The sequence below is a fragment of the Typopeltis vanoorti genome, chromosome 7, assembly GCF_054136105.1.
Source record: "Typopeltis vanoorti isolate ZY-2024b chromosome 7, IOZ_Tvanoo_1.0, whole genome shotgun sequence".
NCBI lineage: Eukaryota > Metazoa > Arthropoda > Arachnida > Uropygi > Thelyphonidae > Typopeltis > Typopeltis vanoorti.
In genome coordinates, this window is record NC_143555.1 from 115,152,802 (window position 1) to 115,169,503 (window position 16,702).

A 16,702-nucleotide genomic window follows, 5' to 3' on the forward strand; every position below is an offset into this window, starting at 1 on the left:
TCCATATGAATTTATTCAGTTGACTTCCCACCATACCAGCTTTGCTGATTCTGTTATCTATTTCTATATTTAATTTACCATCTTCAGTAAAAATCGTGCCTAAGTATCTGAAATGATTTACTTGTTCCACAGGTTCTCCATTCACAACACAGTTGACATTTTCAATGATTCTGCCTATTTTCATTGTCTTTGTCTTTTTATTGCTGACCTTCTCACTTTCTACCCTTTTTATAATTCCCTCTGGATTATGATTATAAAATTTCAATTGGAACACTTCAGGAGGTTATTATAACAGCATTTTCTAGAGTGAGTGTTGATTGTATCTTTCTGTATGAGGTATCTTTCTTGAACTCAAAATGATAAGACACTGTTGAGATGCTATATTAATTTGATTTTTATTTTCTTGTTTTATGGTAATCTATATTCTAGAATGTTGGCTACTAAGATGAGAGAGAGAAATATAACGAGAAAGTTCGCAGTTTCTATTTGTGTGCAAGTTTTGTTTTTCCAGATGGCACTTTATCATCACTATTGGATCAACTGTCATTTTAAATAACATAGTTTGCTACTTTGTAATTAATAACAGTACATTTTAACCCTTATATCACCATCACAAGTACAAATATACAAGAATCAACATAACCAGACAAGAAATTATATTCTTATTTTAATCCTTTACCTAAGCATAGGCAAACGAAGTTTGCATGTGAAGTATCTTCACAATTGGTAGTGGCTGTTGACTTCACATTGCCTCAGTATCCCATAATGCAAAGCACACACTTCTGAAAGGAAGTGTATATTTTTCATATACAAGTAGTAAAACTCTAAATAAACTATCATTAAAATACTCTGGATCAGAGATAGCTGTAGAAAGTTTTTCTGCTTTGTAAAGAAGTAAATTATAATAGACACGAAATTATATTCTTTTTTTAAATCACTTACACAACCATAAGCAAAGTCTGCACATGAAATATGTTCATGACTGGTCTACTTGATTTAACATGAATTGCCTTAGTATCCACAAAATGAAAAGCACACTTCCTTTCAATGCATCCAAAAGGAGGTGTGCTTTGCATTATAGGATACTGAGACAATTAATGTGAAGTTAACAGCCTCTATATATACATGCAAACAAAGATACTTCAGATGCAAACCTTATTTGTTTATACTTGGGTAAGGGATTAAAACAAGAATATAATTTCTTGTTGGAGGGGAGGAAAAAAGGAGATATGATAGAGAACTTCAAGTTAGTTAAGGGATTCTATCAGATTATGCAGAAGATATTATAAAAAAGAGTGAATGTTAAGATGGGGAGAACGAGGGGGTGGCCATCCCTGTATAGGGATGTGGTGAAGAAGGGAGTGAGGACAGATTTTTAATGTGGAGAGTTGTTGGTGAGTGGAATGCATTGCCTGAGTGTATTGTGGGTGCAGGTAATGTAAATAACTTCAAAGCTCATTACAATAAACATTTTGCTGGTTGAGTGGACTTCCCACAATGAGTCTGTTGACTTCATAGAGGTTACCAAATAATAATATAATTTCTTAAAAAAAAAAAAAAAAAAAAAAAAAAAAAAAAAAAAAAAATCAATGCCTTTTTATTCCCATATAGGGAGTAGGTGAGGCCGTTTTAGCCCTATCTAACTTTTGGAGACTGAGTGGGTAGTTCAATCTCCACTGGTACCCAATCAGAGATAATAGCTGGCCTAAGGCTCGCACTAATTAAGCGGCATGCAATGATGAAAGATGGCTCAACAAGTGCCACCATCTCGTGGTCCCTAACACGATATATTTAATGTCTGAAATAATGTGGGTTCTACAGTCAATTTTCTTGAGTTTACACGATGAAAAACCTGAGTTTCCGGGAAAAAAAACCCGCTTGCCTGTACCAGAGATTGACCAACTTGGGAACCAGTTGAAAAAAGGCTTAGAAAAATTTCCTCTAGTCGCCGACTAGATTCGAAAGCAAGTCTTCCTTTGTGCGGTCAAGTGCTGTGGTGTGCAAACGCCACATCCACTGAGCTACACAGGCTCTTATATAATTTCTTACCCATTATAATTTACTTCTTTACCAAGCAGATAAGCTTTTGCTAACCATAAAATTTTAACTCACTCCACTAACTACTCATGGTAAAAATACGCCAAGTAGAATGACAGAATGACTTAGCCGCAATGCCTACACATCCACATGATTTGACTGCCTAGGCCAAACTGAGTTATGCAGCATAGAAATGTGAGCCTTATAAATGCTTAGAAGCAGCAGTGGCACATAAGCAAATAATGGTTTTTCGCTTTAAAGCATCAGTGGCATTGAATGCACTAACCATCCTCTGATAGCATGTTCTTATGAATTTGACACAAAAATGTTGACTTGGAATCTTAATGAAAAATTAAAAACATCCAATAGGATTAAGAAATACATGCTTTCAGGTGGAGCTGTCTGAACGACCCAGGTGTTAGTATGGACTTGAGGTGTTAGTAAATACTTATAATACTGAAGAATATGTGGAAAAAGAATTAACAATGCTATGTAAATTATATTAAATTTAATTTATAATATAACATAGTTTTAATTCAAGTGTGCAATCTTTTATTGTTGAGTTGGCATGTTTTTATTTTATGTTTTTATATTTACAAGCTTTATTTTTATATATTATGGTGAAGCTAATGATTCCCAAGTCTAACACAATGGCAGCAGACATTCAGAGAATTCAGTATGAATGAGATAATGTGTGCATGTGATTTGTTATTGAAAGTGGGAGGTTTATCAGTGATAAGCATAAAGGATGAGAGAGAGTAGTATTACGAAAGTGAATGTCAGAAGTGTTCACATCAAAATTGAAACAGCAATGTGAAGAATGATTGTGGGAGAAAAGGCAGAACACAGAGGAATATAGAAATGGGCAAAGGTGAATTTACAAATAATAAAATTGAGTAGGAAGAAAAAACTTTGTTTGCTTACACTCGGATAAAAGATAAAACCAATAAGATAATTTCTTGGTATCTTTAATTTATAGTATACCAAGTGAAAAGCACTTTCAACGGTGTTTTAACAAGTGAAAACGAGAGTAGGGAGACAATACTGTATGGATGATTCCAGAGTTAGGAATATGTCAGATGAGTGTAATGAAATCATGCTCTTTAGTGATGCTGATAGAATGTAAAAAGGAAAAAATGAAAGAATAATTTTAGCAGGTAAACATGATTTAAGATGAGTAAGGAATGCAAAAAGATGTTGGCCTAGCTGCACACAATGCTTTAGTGTTACATGTGTAGTGAGGCCACTTTTTCCCCCCCCCCCATACTTTGCTCTGGCATTTTTTTTAAAATGATCTCGGAGCTTTCTCCAGTCTGTCCAACATAAGCTTTGAGGCAGGTATGTGGCATCTGCTTTACCCAGAATGCTTTGCAAAATGCTGTCTTTTGGTGAGCGAAGAAAATTCTTGTAGGATGTGAACAGGTTTAAAAGTAATTTCTAATACTGACTTGGCTTAGGAAATGAGCTAGATATCTTGTAACTTTGCAAACGTCTTCTTCCAATTCCTATCATGGATTTTAGGCTAAGTGGCTTGTCCTGGTCTCATGCCATTGCTTTCTTGGTCTTCAAATTCTTCTTTTCCATTTTTGTTTATATTTACTTATATAGTGGTTAATTGATTTTATATTCAGTGATTGTAAAATTTTTTTCATTTGTTTTTATGGTCCCACTTGGTATATCCAGCTGTTTTTCTGAGAAATTTCATTTCTGCTGTTTGAATCCATTTTTCATTCATTTTTATGGGACATTTCACTTCCACATAATAAAGTTGGTTTAGACAGAATATTATAGACTGATTCTGGTGTGTTTTTATACCAATGATGGCTTAAATATACTTTAACAAAATTTGATATATTTTAATGTTTATATCTTTTTCATATTCATATGATAAGCTGCATCCCAGATATGTTAAAGTATTTACTTGTTCTAATATTTTATTATCTATCACTATTTTACTTCTTATTGGGTTTTCTCCTTTGAAAGCCATTATTTTGTATTTACTTTTGATATTCTTATATTATGTTGTTCTGAAATTTCATTGAATGATTTTACTGATCTCTGTAGATCATCTTCTGATGTAGCTAATACAATCTGATCATCTGCAAATAATAGTATATCAAGTATCAATAGCATATACTGTTTCCAAATTGCTATTATATATATATATATATATATATATCAGGTGCATAATAAATAGAAGAAAAAAGAGACACACACACACACACACAAAAAACATTACTTAGGTACATCACTAAAGATTTAAATTATTAATGGATTTGTAGACCAGCTGTGTTGCTGTTCTTGTGCACAAGGACGTGGTCTTGAGACCGCCATAGCTGAATAGCAGAGGAGTACCAATCAGAAAGGTTGAGGTCGATTAATTGTTAATTCCAAGGTTTTTCTTTCAACTTCATCATAACATTTATAAATAATTTTGGATCTATCCCAGTTCACAATGTATAGTGGACTGATGGTGATTTGGATCAGAAGAATTAATATATATATATATATATATATATATATATATATATTCATATATACTGACTATAACCGAGACTAGAATAACAATTAAATTTATTCAAAACGCAACATGCTTCATCGGATTGTCTGACTTCTTCAGGCATGGGAACATAGAAAGCAAGTAAACACTATAAGAAACATCGTATCACTATAAAACGACTATTATAAAATCAGTTATAATGTGAACATATCCCAGTACCGATTTAATACTACAAATTGCTATATATATATAATATATATATAAAGGAGAGGCGATAGGGTACATCCTTGCCATACTCTCTTGATATGTCTTTCCATTCTGTTATTTGTTCTAATTTGACTGCTGTTTTATTTTCTGTGTATATTTCTTGAATAGACTGTAAGAGCCGGTTTGGTATCTTTAGATAGGTTAATATTTTAATAACTTTTGTCTGTTAATTTTATCAAAGGTTTGTTCATAATCAATGAAGGTCATGTGTGCTTCTTTTTTTGAAATTCTCTTTCACTTTTCAATTAATATTTTAGATTGAAAATTTAGTCTATGCAAGATCAGCCTTTTCGGAATTCATGTGATAGTGATGGAAGAACAAGAGGTCATCTCTGGAAATTAAAGAAGAGTGTGGTTAACAAAGGTGTCAGAACAAGGTTTTTTGCCTGGAGGGTGGTGAATGAGTGGAATTCATTGCCTGACTTAGTTGTGAGCTCTTCGTCTGTAAATGAATTCAAGAAGAGATATGACAGATATTGTTTTGTTAGTTTGGGTCTCCCGTGATGAGTCTACTGACTCCATGGAGATACCCGTAATAATAATAATAATTCCATTGTAAAAGTTTACTACAATACTGTTTAGTTTCGCTTTTAATATTCTGTACCCTGCATTTAGCAGACTAATTTCCCTATAGTTATTGCAGTCATCTTTATTATCTTTATTTTCTTTTTTATAAATTGAGATAACCAATGCTTTTTTCCCAAGAGTTTCGAATTTTTCCAGAAATCCAGACCATGTTAAAGAATTTCAGAAGTCTTTCATTCAAATTTTCACATTAATTTTTGTACAGTTGCAAGTTTATATTGTCTTCTCCTGGTCTTTTCCTATTTCTCATCTTATTTATTATATATTTTAGTTCTGACATGATAATATTTTCTGCTAAATCATTCTTTGTTCTATAAAAATTTACTTTATTATCAGAACAGATATTTTGAAAGTAAGTTACCCATTTTTCTAAATCTATTGTTTATATTTTTATCTTTTCCTTTATTTCTTTGTTCATGTATTTTATAGGTTTTTGGTTGTAGCTTTTCTAGTTCAGTCACAAAATTTTTCCTTACTTCTCATTTTGCAATTGCACTATTTCTTTTGTACTCTATTTTTGCTCTACTGTCTTGGAATTGAGCCAATTCTGATAACTCGCTTTTTTTGTTTTTCCTACCTTTTCTATTTCTTTGTCCAAGTTTTGTAGTACTCTTTATCTATTCCATTTTCTCTTTATTCCCAAGCTTACCTTTGCTGTTTTTGTCAGGATTTGTTTCGTATTTTCCCATTCCTCTTCTATGTCATTTGATTCATGTATGGTTTTTGTTCATTTTGGAATCCTTTCTTTTAGTGTTGCATGGTGATCAGCATTCATTTTGGAAATTATGAACTTTACTATTGTTTTTGTCTTTAAATTAGCAAATTTCTGATATTGTTGCCTAGTCTGAGGATCTTGTAATGAAGAAATTTTTTTAACTCGGTTGATAGTTATTTCCAACTTTATTTATTATTTTGTTATTTTGGTTTAAAATGAATTTTTGCCAATACCATAAAATGATCCGAGTTTATTCAAAGCCTTCATATACTAGGATTAACTCGGCTAATTTAAAATTTGCAATAATATAGTCAATAACTGACCATGTATATATATGCATTTCTTTATGTTTAAATACAGAGTTCATTATTCTCATATTATAAATAAAATCTTGCACTTTGTGTCCATTTTGATTGTAAGTATCTTCACCAAATCTCCCTAAGTTTGTTTTATATTTCCTGTTTCCTATTCTGGCATTTATATTCCCTGCTAGTAGTAAACAGTCTGATTTATTTGTCTCATCTATGACTTTCTGCAGTTCTTTGTAAAAGGTTTTACTGTCTTCTTTTCCCTCTTCTGGTGCATATGCCCTGATTTATTGCCATGTGACCTCTTAATATTGAATCTAATTTCTATTAGTCTTTCAGACGAGTAGTTATACAATATTGTATATTTTCTTTCTCCTTTTTTAACTCCATTATAGATTTGTGTATAGTTATTTCTTTCTTTGGTACCTTTCTTCTGTTTCTGTTTCTTTGTTTTTTACTATACATATCATTACATTGGCTTGGAAAATCATTCCAAGTTATGATTTTCATTATGTTTCCTCCTTCCAGTTTCATTTACCTTTTCATGAATCACGGTCATTTTCCTGATAGTCCATCTAGCTTTTCTTTGGCTGAGATTTGAAAGTATATTAAATTTTCCCCAGGACAGGTTACTAGCCTTTCGCTGTGTAAGTCCAGTGGTAGGGTTACTACCTAATGCCTCTGGATAGACAGTTCTAACAGCATTTGTTCTGTTAGGATTTTACTGCCCACACCAGGTCATAGTGCTTTGTTTGTATCTTTAGAATGGGTTGGATCACAAGTAGGTGAAGTTAGCATTTGAGTGGGAGAGGCTATTGCATCTATTTGAACAACAGCGAGTTGGTTTTTCAGAAAATAATAATTTAAAGACCATTTCTTTACCTAATGTTGGCAAAATTTCAAGATATGCAGCTAATTTTCTAAGACCTAGTGATAAATAAGCTTTCAACATCTTTCTCTAAATCCAGAGTAATTTATTAAAAAAAAAAAAAGGTGGCAAACCTTTTGGCAACTCCTATAGGTAAAGATGACCTTGCTACTGCTTCTACCTGGTATCTCCAACTCTGGGCCTGGCTCCCACTGAAGAGACCTCAATAAAGGTTGAAACTAGTCGGGGTAGTGGCCAATCCCTTAATGCATAACAGTATACATATCCACAAGGAGATGTGTTTTGCATTATGGAAGAGACTGGGATAGGAGTGTTGGTATCTTGCTCCACCTTTGCTACGAGTTGCCTGGTGTTGTACTACTTACCCAAGTAAGATAGTACAACACTATATTCAGTCCTGAAGATATTTTCAGGTGCAAACTTTGTTTGCTCTCACTGGGATAAATGATTAAACTAAATTTATCATAGAACTGGACTGTTTGCACCCTCCAGAATTTTCTTTGTTTGCCAACAGACAGCATTCCTTTTGAAAAATATACTGGGTATAAAAGAGTATATGTTCTATGTACATATGGCAAAGCTTATGTCAGACAAACTGGAAAAAGTTTTGAGATCCATTTAAAAAAAAAGGCAGAGAAATATTCAGTATCGAGGTAGGGAGTGGCCTCACTGACCCTTAAAAAAACAGGAAGATAAATATAAAATAAAATTAAAAATTGCTTCATTGCACACATTTCCACAGAACATCATGAAAAGTATTAGTCTTCTATCTTAATAGATGAAAATCTTTTTTCAAGGACTTTTGTTTTTTAACCTTATATATATATATATATATATAAAAAATCTTCTTCTGCAGCTTCTCCCACTTAAGTGTGGTCACTGTTGATGATGAGTCTCCTCCACATCCTCCTGTCTTGGGCTGTCACCACATCCAAGTTCTTCATCCTCAAGTCCTCTTCTACCAGCTCCCTCCATCTCTTCTTTGGCCACCCACGCTTCCTCCTTCCTTGCAAATCTATCTGCATGACCCTTCTTCCCACATATTCATTCTCCCTCCTCATCACATGACAAAACCATCTCAACCTTGTCTCCTGTATCTTCGCTCCTGAGTTCGTAATTTTAACTGTTCCCCTCACATAGTCATTTCTCAGATGATCCTTTCTGGTCACACTGCACATCCACCTAAGCATTCTCATCTCTGCTACTTCCATCCTGCTGATGTTATTTTTCCTCAGGGCCACAGTTTCTATAGCATACGTCACAGCTGGCCTCACTACTGTCCTATAGATTTTGCCTTTCAGATTGATCGGCACCCTCTTATTGCATAACACTCCAGCCATCTCCCTCCAGTTCCTCCAACCCGCTTGTATCCTGCATCCCACTTTCTTCTCAGCTCCTCCATCTTCTTCCACTGTTGAACCTAAATATATAAAATACTGTGTCAATGGATTACAAGGAAATATTTAGTTATTTGCAGATGATGTGCAGTTTGGCAGTGTTATTGGTAACAGTGACAATGTTGTGATCCTTCGAGGAAGATTTGAATATTTGAATCTGGACAGGTGAGGAGAATAAATGGGGATGTCAGTTTACTGCAATTAAATAGAAGATTTTGAAATGTGGAAGTTCACTGATGAAAAGTTACACATTCTAATGGTCAAATTATATTAGAGGAAGTGGAGGAGGCAATGGATCTTGGGGTGATGTTTGATAAAAATTTGAAGTTTGGAGGTTTGTTTTCACTGGCCAACCAACCGGTTCAAAACAGCTATTTTGAACTGGTTGGCTGTCTTCAGAGGTCAGGCAAAAATCTTATGAGGGAAAAAAACCTCATTCAATACCAATGCAATACTATGTCAGAGAGTTGTATATTTCAAATGCACTAAGAAAAGGTAAATATATGGATGCCTGGACAGCGCTCGTGTCAAGTAGTGCAAGCTAAGGCAACTCTGATGCTGAGGATTGTATTCTCATAAGCTCATTAGTCAATTTTCAAAAAACTTTCAAAGTTTCTACATATTCAGCTTTAAAATAAGGTTAGATCTTTACTATCCCCTATTACTATTTATTTTACATTGCTGAAATGAAGCTTTATGTCTCTTCCTTTGACAATTACTGCTGAACACCAACCAAGAGTTCACTTATGAAAAATACAAGTCTCTAACATAGGATTGCTTTAGTATATTCAATAAGGCTTTTGTTTTTGCTTAAGGTTTCTGCCTGGTCTCTGAAGAGAACCAATAAGTTCGAAACAGCTGTCAGACCAGTGAAACCTTTATCAAAGGCACTAATAAAAGGTGAATATACAAGGCAACTTCAATGGTGAAAATTGTATTCATATAAGCTCTCTGGTCAAAATTTTAAAACTTACCAAGTTTCTACATATATTTACCTTTAAAAGAAGGTTGGATCTTTAATATTCCCTATTTCTATTAATACCATATTACATTATCTGTTTACTGAGTTTTTGTTTCCTAAATGAAAAATTAAGTTACCTTATAATACATCATGAAATATTTTTCTACATAATAACACTGTAAATTTAACTGACAATGCAATTCATGGATATAATGATAAGTAAAATTAAATATGAAAACAAATGCTTACAAAGAGTAATCAGCATCATCAGAGGAAGGATGCAAGACTGTAGTGTCTGTGTAAGTGTAAGAATAATTGGTCTCTGTAAAACTCTTCACTGGCAAAGAGGGCTCTGGAATAATAGAAAATTAAGAAACATAATTCACTATTATTTGATAACAAAAATTAAATTAAAAATTTTTGAAAGAAAAAGAAAAACATTACACATTACTCATTGTTGTCATTATAAGAATTATAATTAATCGGGACAAAAATAACATCCCGACAGAAAATTCTTTAATAAGGAAGGTAAATGAATAAAATAGGGAAGGAAGACACTTTTAGGGAGGAATAAGAAGATTGGTTTTGTTTATTTAGATTTACAGCTGAAGCAACTCAGGCAATGAGGCCAGTGTATTATGTATGTATGTGACCAGTTAACTCACCTTCATTGAAAAGCCTTGATAAAGGTTCTTTATGTCCTAGATGGGATTTGAACCTAGGTCTTTCCAACCAAAGGTAACTGTTGAAATCGAATCAGCATTCATGGTTGAGAATTTAGGGAGACAAAACACGCTGTTAAAATGCTGACCACCATGTAACCTTAAAAGAAAGAATTGTCATAATACATGGAGATTTGATTTGACCCACAAGCAGTGCAGCCTCTACAGTAAGATGAAGATATGTGTGTCTATATTAATTAATTGACTAGCCTTTCTAAAATGACGTAGAGACAGCAACTTAATACCTAACTGCATTAAACTAAAAAAGAAGTTTACTTCAGTTAAAGCACTCCATATTTATGCCTGTTTAGAAAAAGCTTTGTTAAGAGAACAGATCCACGAGGCCTGCAAAAACTTAGCAGTTATCCAAGCCAATATGTTACAACAAAAATTAGAGCCATCAGCTACATTAATCCCGATATTTGGGATATTCTAGACAAGATCACAGACGACTCGGCCAAGCACATTTTACTTAAAAACAAAGAAAAACTAGTAGCAAAGTTCCAAACATTAAAACAACAAGAAAGCAACAGACAATCAGGATGCCATATCCAGAGGAACAGCTAATGACAAACCAACATTATTAAGAGCAATCAGTCACCCACAAGCGAAGTCAGAAGCAATCAATCACCAACAGACCAGAGCCAAGTTATTAACAAATCAAGCTACAATCTCAACCAAGGAGAACTCTCTGCTGGAAAAAGATTTGAACTACGTCACTGCACCGAAGTCATTTAACAAATTAGATTTCATTTATCATATTGAAAGAGGTTTAAGATCCCCTCCCCCTCCAATCTAGCTGACAAAATATGTATGGAAACATCATACATATTAAACTCAAATAAAAAACTAAGTTGCAACCTTAACAAAACAGAGAAACCTGCCATCAAATCCTTAAAAAATAACAAAGATATCATGATCACAAAAGCAGATAAAGGTAACGCTACCGTTTTCCTAGATCAGACAGCCTACCTAGAAAAAACGAACCATTTGGTATCGGACCACAACACTTACCAAATGGTGAACTACAACCCCACTAAACGCATCAAAAAGAAAACAACAGAATTAATTAAATCCGTGATCACATGGTCAGAAGAAATAACAAAAAAAAAAATAATAATAATACGTCATCATGGCTGTGCTCCCAGAATTTATGGCGTCCCAAAAATACACAAAACAAATACACCACTATGTCCAATAATTGAAGGAATTGACAGTCCAAATTACCACTTAGCCAAGTAATGAGCAGCCACACTCAAGGAGTTGGTAGGTCATTCCCCCTCCTACATAAAAAATACACAACATTTTATAAACAAAATCATAAACATCACACTCAACAACCAAGATTTATTAGTCAGCTTTGACATAACTGCCCTTTTCACCAATGTCCCGATCAACGATACTATTATTCTCCTACAGAACATATTTCCACCTGACATCACAGCTCTCTTTGCCCACGTACTCCACTCCTGGTATTTCATGTGGCAAAACAATCTTTACCTACAAAAAGAAGGTATGGCTATGGGCTCACCCCCCCCCCCAATAGCCAACTTTTACATGGAAGACTGAGCAACGAGCTCTAGATTTGGCCACCCTAAAGCCCAAAGTCTGGCTAAGATATGTCGATGATATTTCTCCATTTGGCCCCACAGAAGCGAAACACTAAATACACCAAATCCTCAGCCACCTGAACAAAAAACATAAATGTATCCAATCCACCATTGAAATAAAAAACAACCACTCCTTTACTTCTCTAGACACACGTCACGTCTTCCCTCAGGCTGTCTCTCCTTCTCTGTTCTACTGCAAACCTACACATTCAGGCCAGTACATACACAAAAATTCATACCGTCACCCAACACAAAAACTAGGAGTCATAAGCACCCTCAAACACAGAGCACTAACTATTTGTTCGAATGAGCAAGCACTAAACCAGGAATTCAAGATCATTAATCATACTTTATAAAAAAATGGCTATAATAAAAAAACAATTCACAAGATACTCCACAAAAATACCACTAAAAACAAAAAAGATTTTAAGGATGTGATATCCATACCATATATCAGAGGCATTTCAGAAAAAATAAACAGAACACTACACAAATACAACATCAAGACTATCTTCAAACCCCTGACAAAATTAAGAAGTCTACTCAGTTCTTCCAAAGATCCTCTTCCACACCTGGCCCACCCTGGAGTTTACAAAATCCAGTGTGCATGTAACATGGGAAACAGGATGCACTACACCAATCAGGAAAGAACACAAACGACAAATTAAATACCTCCATTATGGAAAAACTGGCCTATCGGACCATGCACACCATATATACCATAGAATCGACTCGAAAGGCACCAAGACCCTACCTACACTGCACCAAAACATGATTTGAGAGGAAATTTAAAAATAGCATGTGAAATGTTTAAGCACAATCCAGACCTGAACAAAAATAACAGACTAATCATTCCAAGAATGTGGAGGCCTCATCTGCAACCATTATAGTAACCGGAACAAGCCCAGAAGGAAATCTCAATACGAGAGGACTTTAGGAATCTTTATTCTAGTTCTGTTTATAATTTTTTTTAACTTTATTTTATTTTATTTTAATTAATTTATTTTTTTAAACTTTGTTTTATTTTATTTTATTTTTCTCACTAGAGGTCAGGCTAGATTACAGATTGATAAGCAGCTTAGATTCATTTTACCTTCGTAGAGTACAAAAGCATGTAGCTTGTTTTCTTATACATACATATTTTTCTGATGATGACCTCAACACAGGGATCAAAACGTCAATTGTTACTTTCTTAGTATTAAGTATTTATTTTAACACGTGTTTTGTCTCCCTAAATTCTCAACCATGGATTCCTCTGGAAAGGTTTCAAGTTGTTTGTGTGTGTGTGGTGGTGGTGGAGGGGAGACAGTAATTGGTATTTCTCTCCAATAGATGTTGCATGAAATAACTGTTCTGACTGTCTTAGTTCATGCTTCAATAAGTATGGCTGAATGTATTATTAAGAAAAGTGATTGATTGCTGCCTCTGATGTTTTGTGCTTCTTATTCTGATTTTCTGTTGGTGGTTTCATGACATGGTTGGCATTTGTTGAGGGATCCTAATAACCAAGAGGTTGAAATAATGTTCATTCTCAGGAGAAGTTTTGTTCGGCACCAGAGCTCTCCATCTACCATGCAGCCACAAATGAATGACCACTCTCTAGCAAGTAATGACTGCACTCAGGAATAGAATACTAGGACTACCCCCTAGAAAGTCTTGGGTCCTGTTCCCAAACCATTGGGGAAGGAGACTTACTACAACATCCTTGACTGTTGCGGAATCCTCCTTTTCAGACGTCCAGGAATCATATTGCATGGCGAACATGACAGTAAGGAGGTGATGGTGATCCGAAGACAGGATAGTAAAAAAGAGTCAGAAGAAATAGAATAAAGAATATAGGAAGAAAAGCAAAGAAGAAGGAAAGGGGGGGATACTATAGTATTATAACTGGAAGCTCCCTCCACCACAAACAGGTGTGCCATGAGGAGAGGATCTTTGACGTGGACTAGTGATCGTGTTACCCTTTCCATTTGATGGAAAGCACTGTTTTAGAAGATGATTAGGGAATGCCTTATGCCAGAGAAGCTCAAGACCATTACTTACCATCAAACTTCACATTCACATTTGGGATGATATGCAACTTTTGTACTTCAAGAAGAATGAATGACAGCAAATATGCATCGCTTATAGATAACAAAATGCATTATATGTTGTGGAAATTTTAGACCCATGCATGACCATGGGTCTAAAATTTCCACAACATATTATACTGAAATGTTATTGCAACACATTGTAGAAAATTATGCAAAAAATTATTATTATAATTACGGCTATTTTGCCTGCTTCAGTTTAGGAGTGCCCCAGGGATACTCCTAAACTGAAGCAGGCAATATAGCCGTAATTATAATAGTTTATTAAGAGGAGTAACATGGGAGTTTTCCCAGAAATAATATACATGCAAAAAATATTAACTGGGTTACAAAAGATCCCATCCTTAACCCTGGAAAACACATTGGAATGAACTGAAACATCAGATGTGAGCCAGGCCAGAGTGTTCAGCAGCAATAAATTTACTTGTGGTCAAGTGGAATGAAGAATGGCTCAAAATACCCAACTCATTATCACAGACTGGTGGGGAAAGCATATCTAGAAGGTGGAAAGTGTGTGTGTGTGTGATCAGGACCAAAGAAAAGTGCACATTACTGAATAAAAAATTCATCAGTCTGGTTGGCTGAGTGATTAGCATGTTACTCTCAAAACAGGATGCAGATATTGAATCCCACTATGGGCATGGATGTTTGCCATTTTCTTTAGGCTGAATTTCACTGCCTAGTGAGAGACCGCTGCCTCACTTAATGTAGATCTGAAGTGGCTTGAATAAAGTTCCATGTTTGGTCTCTAGAACAGGGTTTCTAGATTATGAGTATGTAAAAAATAAAAACAAAATAATATAAAATCAATAAAAATAGAAAAAAAAAATCCTTAGTGCACCCACAGCACTACAGTTTGCCTTTTTTTTTTGTGGTTCAGATTCATATTAAAAAGAAAAACTTAAACTTTGTAACTTGTATTTATTAAGGGAAAAATATTTCACATGGGATATAACACAGAATTATCTTAAAATATTAAGTAGCAATTGCAGAAAACTGAAACCACAATTTTTGACTTCAACACCATGATAGAAGAATAATTAAGTATAATTTGCATCAATAATAAAATGTATAAATTTTGTAAAAATGTACAAGTAGCAAAGCCAAGGGATTATTACCTTCATCCTCCTCAACATCAGCAAGACTGTATACCTCATCTAAACAATGAACTTTCTGCTGTCCTTTCACTTGTATACCACTTCGCTGTTCAAATATTTTGTTCAAATCAGGAGCTGCTAACCTTTGCCAATGATGGAGAGTCTGTGATCCTATAAAGTTTTAAATCCATGCTTTACACAACTTCTACAATATTAATGGCTTAAATAAGCCATAATATTACAAAAACAAAACATAAAACAAATAAATAAGCAAATAATTTTGATTTGAATAAAAAAATTCCAACCAATCATCATAATCAATTTTCTGATATAAAGCAATGGACTTTATATCAGAAAATTGATATAATCTCCTATCAACAATTTTCCTCCAACTTGTCTATCAGTCAGCACTCTGATATTAGCAAATCTTATATTTCTATCACTAGACATTGACAAAGACATGCATGTTACATACAGTACAATGCTTTAAATAATGGCTTCATCCTTTTAACAGAAAACTGAAAAGAATTTATTACTTCTGTATAATTTGTTCAGTATGTCCTGAGCTTCATTCAGGGAGACAGAAGAATTGGTTATGACATTTAAATTATGAACACAAGAATGAGTCATACAGCATGTGTATAATATTATGTGTTTTGGTCACAGCTATTATGCAGGCAGGAGGAAACTATTACAGTTCAGAGAAGAAGGTATAGATGTATATTTTAAAAAATATATATAGACAATTAACGGTAATCACTTCCCAAAACTTAGAAGCATACAATCTGTATGATTAAGATTAGGACAGTGGTGTAGGGCTTCAAACAACTGTAGCGTAACATCCTGGTTTGGTTCTAGTGAACTTTGTGTCTAGTGTTGACGGCAAAAGAAGCAAGATCTGACTGAACCTTCATATTCCAGAAATCTTATATAATCCTGATGTTCATGAATTCCAATTGTAGCAGAATGGCCAGTCTACCCAAAGCAGCAAAGATGACAAGAACAGGGTATTTGGTAAACACCAGGCAGGGAGAGAGGTGACAATGTATCTTTAATAGGCAGTAAGAAAGATGACCACTTCTGGGCTGGTTTGAAGATAGTATAGAGATTATATTTACAAAGAGTCCTTGGTATTTGTTCATATATTCCTTTAAGGTAAGGTATGCAGATCCTTTTAATATCAAATTGCATTCTTGGAGAGGGATGATAATTATCAGTTATTTTCTATATCGAAGCCTTCCTAGAGTGCACAAATCTGGAATTGAATGTAATGTTATCCGTTACATTCAATAGTTGATTTCATAGGATCTCTTACTTATTATTTGGCAAAATATCTTTCAAGACTTTTACAAAACTTTACTAGAAAAACCACCTCTTATATCAAAAATAGTTTTCACTTCAATGAAAAAAAAATTAAAGATCTTCATCCTCAAGAACCTAAAATGATGGTTTCCTTAGGTGTAGTTTTACTATTTAAAAATATACCACTTCAAGAAACTTCATCATCATCTGACAGTTTTTACT

The 16,702-nt window shown here is 34.2% G+C and overlaps 1 protein-coding gene across 2 annotated transcripts in view; it reads right to left on the reverse strand.

Moving 5' to 3' along the window:
• Positions 1-16,702, reverse strand: part of LOC150104987 (trafficking kinesin-binding protein 1-like) — a 231,964-nt gene that overhangs the window by 29,428 nt on the left and 185,834 nt on the right. For both annotated transcript variants that reach the window (XM_090396090.1, XM_090396089.1), the window contains exons 14-15: positions 15,200-15,349; positions 9,909-10,011 (exon numbers count right to left, since the gene is read on the reverse strand). In XM_090396090.1, coding sequence (XP_090252216.1) covers positions 9,909-10,011; positions 15,200-15,349 — 253 coding nt within the window. The remainder of the gene's footprint in view (positions 1-9,908; positions 10,012-15,199; positions 15,350-16,702) is intronic.